The sequence below is a fragment of the Excalfactoria chinensis genome, chromosome 23 (genome assembly GCF_039878825.1).
Source record: "Excalfactoria chinensis isolate bCotChi1 chromosome 23, bCotChi1.hap2, whole genome shotgun sequence".
In the NCBI taxonomy this organism is placed as follows: domain Eukaryota; kingdom Metazoa; phylum Chordata; class Aves; order Galliformes; family Phasianidae; genus Excalfactoria; species Excalfactoria chinensis.
The window spans coordinates 3761679-3773375 of record NC_092847.1 but is presented as its reverse complement, the minus strand read 5'-3'; the positions used below and the strand labels follow the sequence as shown (position 1 = coordinate 3773375).

Here is an 11697-nt window from a genome sequence, read left to right as displayed (position 1 = left end):
CATTCTTCTGAGCACAGTTCACTCGTGTGTTGGTGGTGGCTGTGGCTTTAAAAGAAAATAAAGAGATGAAAGTCTTAGAGCAGCTAATTTGGGATGTAGGATTTAGGGAACCTGTGCTGAAAGCAGGGATATTGTAACTCTCAGGGAGTTCCCAGACTGTCCCAGCAAGCCACCAGATGTCACTAGTCCTCCACCTGCACTGGAGCTTCTTACAGCTGGCAGTTGCTGTGCAGTGAAATTGGAGCTGTATAATGCTTAGATATTTGTTGTTCTGGTTCATAATGATGACCTGTGGAGCCCTGTCTGTTCTTACTTTTCAGGATCTGCAGTTTTCATATACAGCATATTTGTTCTCTGCAGGATTGAAAATCAGTTTTTGTATCTTTTGGACACAAGCACTTTTTTAAAATGAAATTGTACACAAGAGGAACTGTGCTGTCAACGTGCAGTTAATGGTTCTTCAGTACTCTGCTGTCGGATCAGAGCATGGTCCTTGCAAACAACGTCTGCACGTGTTGTGGCTGCAGGCAATAGGAAAGCAAGAGTTTGGGAAGGTGATGCTGGAGGCTTATAAAGACACCTAGTGGGTGCATTCTGTATGATGTGATTGGTATCATATGCAGTTCTCAGTTTTCTGAGAATCCTCACATATGAACGATTGACATGCTGTTTAAAAAGCAATACTATGGAAGCTTTGATTTGTGTGTTTACTGTTTTGTGTTACTGTGTTTGTAGTTCAGCTGGTATACATTGTTTGATGTCACCAAATGTGAAAGCCAGTGGCAGCTTGTTAGGCCATTGCTGAACACTTGATTCTGGGGAGGTTTGGTTCCAGTGCTGAATAACACAGAGTATTTCCTTTATGTTTGGTTTTACCCCCCTGTTCTGTAATACCAAATCTATTGTGTCAAGCTGAATGCCCACAGAAATGCCAGAAATATGGAATAAACCAAATGGATGGGACAGCTGAGAAGTTGTTGGTGTAAAACAAGGTTTCTAGTTACTCCTTGCTGCTTATTAAATGTATGGAGACTTTCCTGTTCTGAGTTTTATGGGTGAATCTGTATCGAACGTTTTCTTTGCTGATGGAGATCTGCAAATTCCATTTGTGTCTTTAAGAACTGCATATTGTCTTCCTCCCCTCTTTGACTATCCTATCCATAATTGTAGAATTAAGAAATCAACTGTAACCTAAATTGCGGTTATTGAGGAGGACAGAGGAATAGAATTTTATTTATCTTCTTTTTAATACTGATGAAGCATGCGTTTGTAAAGGAGTTTATCAAATCAGAAGCTTTGTTCTACAGTCTTTTATCTCAGAGTAATCCTGGTATGTGAGGTCTGCGCTCTTTCCTGTGGCTCCACTGCAATGCATTTCATTCAAGGCTTTAACCACAGCACTTTTCCTGTCTGCAGTGGCAACATAGGTTTGTTTTTGGGGGGGGGAGGGAGAAAGTGGAGAGGAACAAAGAAATATTCCAAACACTGAAGAGCTGTTGTACATGTAGTTGTAGTCCATCGGGGCCTAACGTTCCAGAAGTTGGCGCTGCATCTGCTGGATTCAAAGCTGTGGGGAGCAGGCATGTCCCAGATGTCCGAGTCTGTTGTGTCTCTGTGCAGATCTTTCCTGAGATGGGCCTGGAGGGAAGGGAGAGGAACGTGTTAGAAGCTTCAAATGCTTTTATGTTTTACCACTTACATAGGCAAAGAAAATGTTTGATACTAATACAGGGAGCCAGGTGAGCAAATAGAAGCCATCACTCACGTGAGCTTCACTGCAGAATCTCAGCCAACTTTTCCTCGTAGTACTGGAAGTTCTCTTGAATGTCCTCCCACGGCACGAAAGCTTTTGCTTCCTCTCCTTCTTCCTGTTCCACAAAGTTCTGCCAGACGTACTCAAAGTCTTGAGGCTTCATAATCCTCAGCTTGCAGCCAGCAGACTTCATCTTCTTCAGGGCAGCCTGCATTTCGGGCTCTTCCCACATGAAGAGGCGTCCTACCATGATGGTCAGGCGCAGGTTCTTGTTCTTCCTTAGGGTCTCGCTGATCCGATCGGCGCAGGCCACGCAGGGGCTGGAGGAGACGTACCAGGTGATGTTGTAGCGGGTGCTTGACTCGCACTTGGGCAAAATGGTGTTAAAGAAAGCGATTTCTGCATGGGAGGCCGCGTGTTCATCTTCCAGGTAACCCCGCAAAGTCGTTGACTCTTTGCCTTGGGTCTCTAGGACATAACACAGGAAGGTTTTGTTCCTGCCTGAGCTGTATTCCACGTTCCTGAACTGGAACTTGAAAAATATGGCTGGGAGGCGTTCCCTGTAGAAAGCAGAGGAGAGAAGTGGCTCAGAAAGCAGATAATAGAGAGTTAGAGCATTGGTTTATTTCCTGTGTGATAGTGGACAGGTCCTTTTCACTTTGATATATGGCAGTACGGGGTTTTCCTGGTTGCTCCCTGTAGCACCTAACAAGTATGTAGTACAAGAATTAGTGCTTGAAGACTGTTGGAAAGATGAAGGATACTGCTGACAGCGAGCCCTGTGACCTGCTAAATACTGCTCAGGGTGGGAGCGATGGCTGCACAGAGCAGCCAAAGTGAAATAACACAAAGCAGCACCACATTTTGTTTCTTAGATGCTAGAAATCTTCTGGAGTTTTGTACTCCTCTCGCCTGAGCTTTAGGTGGACCTGTAACCTTGCTATTCCCACTGAAGCTATAGTGAATCCTTGTAAAACACTGAGTGTCTCACTTATCGCTTGTCTACACTTATAATGTCAGACCTCTCCACAGGGTACAATGAGCAAAGGTCAGGACAGCTTCTCAAGCTCCTAGAAGTATTAACTGGGGAGAGCAGGGAGGCTGCAGGAGCAGGTGGCAGAATGTTGTTCTGCTGAGAGGAAAGGATTTGTGATGCAACGTGGCACAAGATAAACCTCTGGAGATGGTAGAAATGAATGTCATGGAAAAGAGTGAATGGACTCAAACTCAGTATGCTGTGTTCAGTTGGTAGGGAGTGAATCACTGTCAGGTTGCTAGTGGGGAATCTCGGACTGGCCTGTGCTGACATAGGGTTCGGTTGGTCCTGCAAGGCGCATTTGCAGTGAGGGGCCTGGAGTTCCAGCTCACAATTCTGGTCTGGGTTTCCCAACAGTGTGATTTTACAGATGAGTGACTTCTCTTGGAACAGCAGTGTGCTGTGTGAGCCAAACGGTGTGAGAGCTGATACAGTTAGGTTGGCACAGTTGTGCCTTGTGTTAGGAGATGGTTATTCTTCAAAATGCAGCAAGATGGATGAGTTGAAGCAGCATCATGCATAGAACAGCAGCTAGACCGGGGATGTCTGTTGGTGCTGTCAGTCACAGAGTACCCTAATTCTTCTTGCATGCCATTGATTTACAACAATGCATGTTTAGAGTGCCAGCCTGGCTTCAGAAGTTTTACTAGAAGTAGATTTTCTACTGCTTTCTAAGCTATATTATTAAACACGTTATTCAGTCCTGCTTAGACAAGGTCTACCCAAGCTGGGATTTAATAGCAAAGCCTGTCTGGGACTTTCTGTGCTAGCGTTGTCTTAGCTGGAGTTGTGTTCATGAGGGATGGTCAGCAGGAGTGTGGATACAGGCTTTTGTTTTGGTTACTGAGCAAACAAATCATGCTGGCTTGGTATGATTTGGTTTATGCTGCTCTGGTTTGCACTGAGAGCTTGCACTGGTGTGCACAAGTTCTAAACTACCCAGAAAAGCTACAAATGACTCTTCACATAATGCTTTATTGATGCTTTAATTCAGGATCTCTTTGAAAGTCCAGCTGTATTGAGTGCAATGAGCCACGTGTTGCCTTGTGTCAAAGTCAAGTTTGGGCACAAGAAGTTGTTTTAAAGTAATGTCATGTGTTTAAATGTGTATATCAGTTCCTGATTCAGCTCTCTTGCCCGCAAGGTTGTGACATCAGGAATGAAATTAAGCATGTATGTATTGGTGAGCAGTTTAAACAGCAGCGATCTGTTCCAGGGTGCATTGACTCACTGTTTAATCAGACCTTCTACACAGATCTCTGTGCTCATCATCCTGGCATCCATCTGAGATTATCTGGGATGTTCACCTCAATCTGTCCTTCTAGCAGCATGGAATGTGCATTGGCTTAATGAATAGGTTTCCAATAAAGAATGTAAACAAAGCTAAGGGCTTTTTCCGAGTCTATGTAATTGGCTGAGAGCTTGGAAAACTTGCTGATCGTGGATACGGAGGCAAGCAGTGGACTGTGTTTGCTAGTTAGCAAGAATCTCCTTAATCCCATGTAAACCAGAGGAGGGAGGGCACTTCAGCACAAGTGTGAATTGCAAACAGCAGTCCTGAGGAGGCTCAGTTGTGTCCTTGCTGTGACTTCCCAGCTGCTGGGACTTGGGCAAGGTGTCTCTGGTCCCCTGAGTGACTGGGAAGTCCCACAGCAAGGGAGAGCACCCACATGTGCCATAGGACTGCTTGCGTGCTTTGATGCTGTCTGCTGCTTTCTGTGCCCTTTGAGTTTCAGCATGCTTGGCAGATGACCCAAGATAAAGCAAGGTGTCATGATTTATTTGGGTAGATTAAAACACTCCACGAGTGACTGCTAATCAAACCGTGTCCCTAAGAAAGCTTTGTCATCTGCTATGAAAGCAAAGCCAGCTTCTTTGGACATGGAGGTCTGGCTTTGTGTCTGTTCTTGTAAAGCCTGTTTTCCCGTGATTGAATGGCAGGTGATGTAAAAATGTCAACATGATCCTTATTTTACCAGTTCTGTTTTTCTAACGTTAGGAAAGCAAAATGCCAACAAAATACACCAAGGAGTTAAGTTCCATTCCTGTATTTCTTATCCCAGACCCTGTCTTGCTGTAGGTGCTAAATGAAACCTTGTGTAGTCTTGCATATAACTGTAACTCTGTTAAAATACACAAATACCAGCTGTTTTGATCACTAGGCTGACAGCTTTTCTTCTTGCTTTTGTTTTGCAAATAGAGAAGCTGTTTTCTCACCATTTCCCTCTCCAGTACAGGCATAACTTTTAGGACCTGTGTGTGAGCTCTGTGTATGGAGGGGATGGGGCTGGGGGGGCCTTTGAGGTCTGAAGTTTTTGCTGCTTTTTGCCCACTGTTCACAAATAAACGCTGGTGCTGTAATGATCAGCAGTAACAGAAACCCAGGGTTTATCACCTCCTGCTGGAAGGAGCCTCATTTACGCTCTAGGTAATGTCTAAATAAATACATCCACTTAAATGTCATGAAAAACACACAGCGGGAGCTTCCAGGGCTGCACTGAGCCAAAGACTGACAACAAATGAGGTGAGGGGAAGTTAATGTTCTTAAACAGTGACCAGTTTCCCAACATGTTTTGGGTATGCCAGGCTCTGCTATAAGCCTCAGCTTGAGCACTTGGCTACATGTCATAAGATGCCCCTAATCCAAGGGCTAAAACTGGAATCCTTGAATGGTAGGCAGTGTAATTGAATTGAAGTGCTTGCACAGTGGCGGTTGTTCTCTCATAACTCGCATAGCTGGCTTTATTGGCTGAAAAACTGTAAGTAACCAGGAGTTCAGAACAGTGATGAGAGCAGGTTGAGGCACAGCCTGCAGTGATGGGGTCCTTTCCAAAATGAGAGTAAAGATTGCTGGGTTTTTCTGTATGTCTTTAAGGGTCCTCTGGGATTTCTGCTTCGCTTCCCCATTCTCACCGTTAATACCCAGTATATCTGTCCTAAACTAATAATCAGGGGATGCCAGATGAGCGATGCAGGAATTCTCCCAGATAGCAATAACCAGTTTCCAAGCAGTGTCGTAATGAGCACAGCATAAATACCCACCCTGACAGCTCTGTGTTCCTCACCAAATAGCTGAGGACTTTCGCTTCAAGGATTTCAGCTCTTGTCTTACTTGGTATCAGCACAGAGAAAGAAAATGGGCTGCTACCAGCTTCATGTACACAGACAGCAGAGCATAGAGTTCAACTCATTCCTACAAAAGCTTTACCCAAGGTAATCCACTCAGTGATTTTCAGAGCATATGCGTTTTAAGAAGAAAATAGGTTTTTGTCACCCCTGTGCAGGGATGTAACCCATGTGTGAGATGAAACCTCATGCTTGGCTTTCAGAAGTGTCATCCAAATGCACTTTGCAGCATCTCCCTTACTGCTGGCCACATCTCAGGCAGGAACCTTCCTACTGTGGTTCTGCAGCCCGCTCTGAGGTTTGCATTGCAGCAGCTGGAACAAATCACGGGTCTGGTTTGTGCACTGGGGACGCTGCCTTGGTGACTTCAGGGGAGAGCAGAGGGAAGAACTACGTAGGGCATCCCTATGCTAGAGCAACGAGTGTTTTTAAGTGCTTAGAGAGAGCAGGCTACACTTTTTATTGCTGCTGTCAGTGATGTCTGATGAGTTCAGCTTCCTAGCAGACCTGTTCTATCTGCTCTTTCAAGGGCCGTGTTCCCTACAACAGAAGGAGCTGCGTGCTGGTATGAAAACCTCCTCTTGTTTTGGTGCCCATCTGTGAGCAGGGCTTCTCTGAGTGCCCAATTCCAGATGTGAGCGTGGAGCCCTTGGAAGCTCTGTCCGTTAGGTACGTAATGCAAATCAGCCATAGCAGGGCTGTTCTTCCTGATACACGGGCAGAGAAACTTTCAGACAAGAGCCATTGATTACACCAAGAAATCCGTGCTCGGTGTTCATCAAGGGCCCGTGCCTTGCATTGGGCAGTGATCCCGGTGCACTCAGCAGGGCTCCATGCAGTGCAAAAGGACTGCTGAATTCTATGGAAACAGCCCTGCTTGCATAAAAGCAGCTGGATTTGGCTGCCTGCCTGCCCAGGGTGAATCTGTCTGCTCCAAAACACGTTGAAACTTAACCAAGTCCCGCGGTCACAAAAGCCATGCTTAAAGCCTTTAAGAACACCGAGAATTGCACTGACAAGATACCGCCTTTAATTCCCCAACATCAGAGCTGAAGATGCCCGTGCCATTCTCCTGCACCCGCTGTACGGTGAGCCCCCTTACCCTGTCACGATTTCAAACGGCGGCAGGTCTTCCCTCTTCACCTTCTTCTTCTTCTTCCCCTCGCCCTCCTCCGCGTTGTCGGGTTCACCGTTCTGGGTGTTGCTGGGCTCCTCCTGCTTTTCTGCCATCTCTGCTATAGGGACGGTCAGTTACAGCCACCGGGAAAAAGGGCGATTTCAAAAGCTCGGGGAGAGCAGGGGAGGGAAAAAACAGAGCTGGGAGTTCCTGCGCCACGGGCAGTTGTCGGGGGCTAAATATGGAACAAAGCAGTGATAGAGGCTGGATGGGGTTGGGTGTCCCGGCCTCTCAGCTTTCCTTCCCAGCTCTCGCTACGTCTTTTTAACGCTCCCAGTGCTCCCTTTTCAATTGAAAATTAAGTGACGGTTCGTGGTGGGCGGGTTAAGCAAGGGGTGGAAAATCCGGGAAGCCTAAGTATCTATTTATCCGTGGCTGTGACAGGTCGCTGGCAAGGTGCAGGGCTGGCAGGTTCTCCATTTACCTCCCATTTGCCAGTTTATTATTTTGCTGACCTTGAAGGACCACCGCTTTGGCTCCGAGGGGAGAGGAACAGCCCCACTTGGTTTGCTGGAGAATCCCATGGTGGGTTCAGCCTCGTGGGCCACTGGAGCGCCCAGAGCAAGAAATTGCCTTTCCTTCCCCCTGCTTTTCCAGGAAGGGACATGGAGAATGAAATCCCGAGTTTGGGCTTGTTGAAGTGAGTGTTACGGGTGGTGTCGGTGGGAATTCAAGCCAGAGCTTTATCCCAGATGTTCTGAAGTCAGGCCGATAACTCACAGCGGGTATTTCAGGTGCAGGACGGTTCCAATCACATGCACTGAGCACATCGTTCTCTGTTTTTTCTCTTCTTTGACTGAATACTTAAAAAATACTTCTCCCACCAGCAGTGATAACGTTGCTGGATAAGAGTGCGGGTTTTGAAAGCCAGTTGGCTTAGAGATCCTTCCTTTGCTTCTTTCCCCTTTGCTTCTGCAGGGGATGCAGTTGGACGGGTGGCTGCACAGGAGCAGCCAGGCAGACAAGCTGTGATGACAGACGGTGTGTGTGCAGGCCTGGAGGTGAGGCAGCACTTAGTGGGACCGGTGTGAGCCGCGTGCCAAGGGCAGAGTGCTTGGAGCATCATGGTAAAGTGCTCGTTGTGATTGCACTGAACTGCCGTGGGTGTGGAGTCTGTCCTTCATAAAAGGAATGAGACGGACTATAAAGATTTTATTGACACAAGCTCGGGGTGTTTGCTTTGCTCAGCAGTACATCAAGCAGATCCCTCCAAGGGGCTGCAGTGGCTTGGAAGGATACTTGGAGGTTTGTCTGGGCTTCACGTCAGCCCTAAAAAGGGGTTTGTATGTTCGGTTTGGGGGGATTTAATCACTTCAAGTTTGTATCAGTCCCACGTGAGCCAAACCTGATGCAAACTCAAGCACGCCTTTCTCTTCTGGCTGCTTTTTTGCAGCCCCTCGCTAGCTTGGCTTTCTGCTCTGTGAGAATCCCAGCACCTTTTGTAGTTCTTCATTAATAGCATCACCCAAATGTGCTCTGGGGACAAGGCACACTGCCCACCCCTTCGCTCCTCTGTTTGCTAGTGATGAGAAGGTTGTTTATGTGACGGCTGGCATGGAGAGTATTGTGACAACAGCGCAGTGAAGGGTTTGAGACCTTCCAAGACATCCTATCTGTGGAACAGCCATTTTCCTGGTGCAAAACCTTATTTATCTTTAAGCTGAAGATACTTTCCTTTGGGGCAGGTGTGGGGTTTTTCCTCCTGCCTGGTAACTGCGCTCAAATTCCAACTCCCCTGCCCAGCTACTCTCACCTCTGACATTTTGGGAGTGTTTTTGGGGATGGGGATCCTCTCTTGATGAGTGACAGCTTGTCTCTGCCTTCCTCCTGTATGTTAAATGCGCCCTTCTTCGCTCTGATCCACTTTTCTTTTATTTTTGGAAGCTCTTGACTGTTAAGGTCCCATCTTTCCTGCAGCCTTTGCTTTCACTGGCCCCTCTGCAGAGTTCAGGGCTGATCTCCTATCTAATCTCTGGAATGTGGCACCCAGACTCTACTTCTCTCCAGCCCTTCCCCAGCTGCTTCACAGCTCCATCTAGGGCAGTGCACTAAATAGTCACGATCCACCCCCCTGCAGCGCCTGCCTGTGCCAAAAATATAAAGGGACACCACCGCATTGCTGTTGAGCTGACATTTTGCATTAGAGCCTTAGGAATGAAAGCTTTGATCGGTTGTGTTTGGTTGTTTTTATATGACCCTGATTCCCCTGAAGTGGACGGGACCATCCGTGCGTGGGGCTGATGACTGGAGCCAGTAATGGAGTTCTTTCCCCACCAGATAGTACAGCTGTGGGGAAACCTCGCACGGAGGGACTCAGCCCTGCAGAACTAGATGGGCCCTTCAGCTGCTTTCCTCTCAGCAGCACAAACCTAAGCTGTGGTTTCCTGTATAGGTGTGTCCTGCAACATCTGGCAGCCTGTCCCCCTGTCTTTTGTGTTGGGACATGGGGCCAGAACGCCCCATCAGAGCCATGAGCAGTGAGGAGGACCTCAAAGACACCGACCCTGCAGTGGGACTTGAGCTGCCGGCAGGGGACAGCCAGCAAGGGAAGGCTGAGGTCTGTTTGGGGGGCTGCACTCTGGCTTTGCTCGTGTCTCAGGTATTGAGATCTGATTGAGGCTCCCTCCAAATGCACTTTTCCCACTGATTTTGGAGACAATCTGATGGGTTTTTGTTTCTTTTCCTTTCTTATCTTGAATGAGCATCTGACAAAGAGGGTGTTGTAATCCCTTGACCTGGCTCCCTGGCAGGTTATCTGCTTGTGCTCTAATTGCAGCCCGAGCTGCTTTACTGCAGTTAAAATGGCTGCTCTGTGCTGATCACAAAAGGGGCAGTGGAAGAGACCTGGCAGTGGAAGTCCTTGCCAGGAAAAGGAGGCTTTTATTGCATTCTTGGGCTGGAGGAACATTTTGGGATAGATGGGAGAGTGAAATAAGACCCTGGCTGTGTGAGTCATGGCTGAGATGTGCTCTCTATTCCAAAGGGACAGCTGGTGGCAGTAACAAAACATCTCCCTAGATACATTGTCTGGCAGCCATCCCCCTCCTGCTTTTTCCGGCTGTAACTACCGTTACGTGATAAATAAATAAACACCCGCTGACAGTGATGTGTGGAGGCAGCTTTGCTTCCTTCAGCCCCTGGAGGCCCTCACCTGTCCCTTTCATTGCACTGCAGGACTGAACTGCCAAGTTTTAAGAGAAGGGGCAGGAAGACTCAGGCATCAGCTGCTGCAGAATCCCACAGGGCTCAACGTGAGCAGTGCCCACATCCCCTCCGGGCAGGACATCAGTTTGCTGCGAGAAGAGCAATAACTCAGCTGAAATGAGCCACGGTGAAAGCAGAGAGATGCTCTCACCTCCTTGCCTTCCTTCACAGCTGAACCATGGACATCCCTGGCCCACGATCCCCAGCACACCCCCCCATTACTGCTCTCAGGAAGGAGTGCTCTTTTGGCAGGTGCTGCTGGCTGTCCAATTAATGCAAAGCCCAGCTGGTAATTAATGCCGACCCCATGCAGCACAACCTCCTTGCTGCTGGGTGCGGTTTCCCTGGGACCAGCCCCAGCTGTGGGTGCTCAGAGCCCTGGAGCCGATGCTCTGATCCACCCAGTGCTAACGAGGGGCTGTGGGAGGGCTGCTGGGCTGTCATCGGCTCACTGAAGTTTACACACAGCAGCACATTCTCTCTAGCATTTCACTCTCTATTTCAATGTAGCTCCAGACACCAGCGAGCCAATTTAAGTTCTTTACTGCTGAAGCCTGAGTGTTTTCTGGAGCAGCTAGTAAATTATTGAATGAGACAAGGGTTGGGGAAAGGGGCTGGATGGAAAGGCGCAGAAAGGTTTTATTTATGGACCAATATTGTGTATCCAGCAGGCAGAGGATGTGCCCGTCGGGCTTAGATCAAGTGTGCGGTCGGTTTCGTGTTGGATATGTCGCTCTGGGCAGACTGGCCGAAGCCTGGAGAGAGGGATCATCCCTGGACATGGAGATCTGAGGGGTGGCTCTCCTCTAAATGCCACGACCCTGTGAAAACTGTCACGAATGCACGGCCTTTGTCTGAGTCACTGCTTGAGCCACATATACCATGACATGTCCTGCTGTGCGTTGTGAACGTTCCCTGACGCTGGGATGGGATATGGTATCCATTCCATAGGCTAATTTAAGGGGGCTGGACGAGCACCTTCCATACCCACTAAGGTGATACAGATCCAGCCTGCCAGCTGCCTTTGTTTGTTTTGGCTCCAGTGGAATTCCTCCATGCTCCTTGCAGATGGCCTGGGGAAAAAAAGCCCCTCAGTGTATGGCAGGGAGGGCCCTGAGCAAACCCACCTCCAGTGAAATCCCCAATGAGAGGCAAATTTCACAAGTTTTGGCTAATCCAGCTTCCAAGTCACGGCTTGGATTTCTTTCTGCGTTCTCTTTCCTCTTCCCTTTGATTTGACCGTGACCAGGGGAAGGTCTGCAGGGGGATGCTGTGTTGCCATGTGCTTCTTCCTGCCATCGCGTGGTCAGGAGCACAAGACCCATTGGGTAGCACTAATAGAAAAGCAGACCACGAGGACAGGCTGGTTTTGCTCTGCGCTGCACAACAGAGATTTTCTAG

At 48.2% G+C, this 11697-nt stretch overlaps 1 protein-coding gene across 1 annotated transcript; it reads right to left on the bottom strand.

The window, feature by feature from the left end:
• Positions 1 to 1198: 1198 nt before the first annotated feature.
• Positions 1199 to 7358, bottom strand: APOBEC2 (apolipoprotein B mRNA editing enzyme catalytic subunit 2). The gene is made up of 3 exons (XM_072356213.1): positions 7018 to 7358; positions 1766 to 2313; positions 1199 to 1638 (listed from the first exon to the last, which is right to left on the bottom strand). Exons 1-2 carry the CDS (start codon positions 7143 to 7145, stop codon positions 1773 to 1775), a joined length of 669 nt encoding a protein of 222 aa, XP_072212314.1. The 5' UTR covers positions 7146 to 7358; the 3' UTR covers positions 1199 to 1638; positions 1766 to 1772.
• Positions 7359 to 11697: the final 4339 nt, after the last annotated feature.

Excerpts from the sequence above, each read along its gene's own strand:
- APOBEC2 (XM_072356213.1), bottom strand. The coding sequence starts at position 7,145 with ATGGCAGAAAAGCAGGAGGAGCCCAGCAACACCCAGAACGGTGAACCC. Across the intron at positions 2,314-7,017 it reads CCGTTTGAAATCGTGACAGG|GGAACGCCTCCCAGCCATAT; the intron begins GTAAGGGGGCTC and ends TGCTTTCTACAG.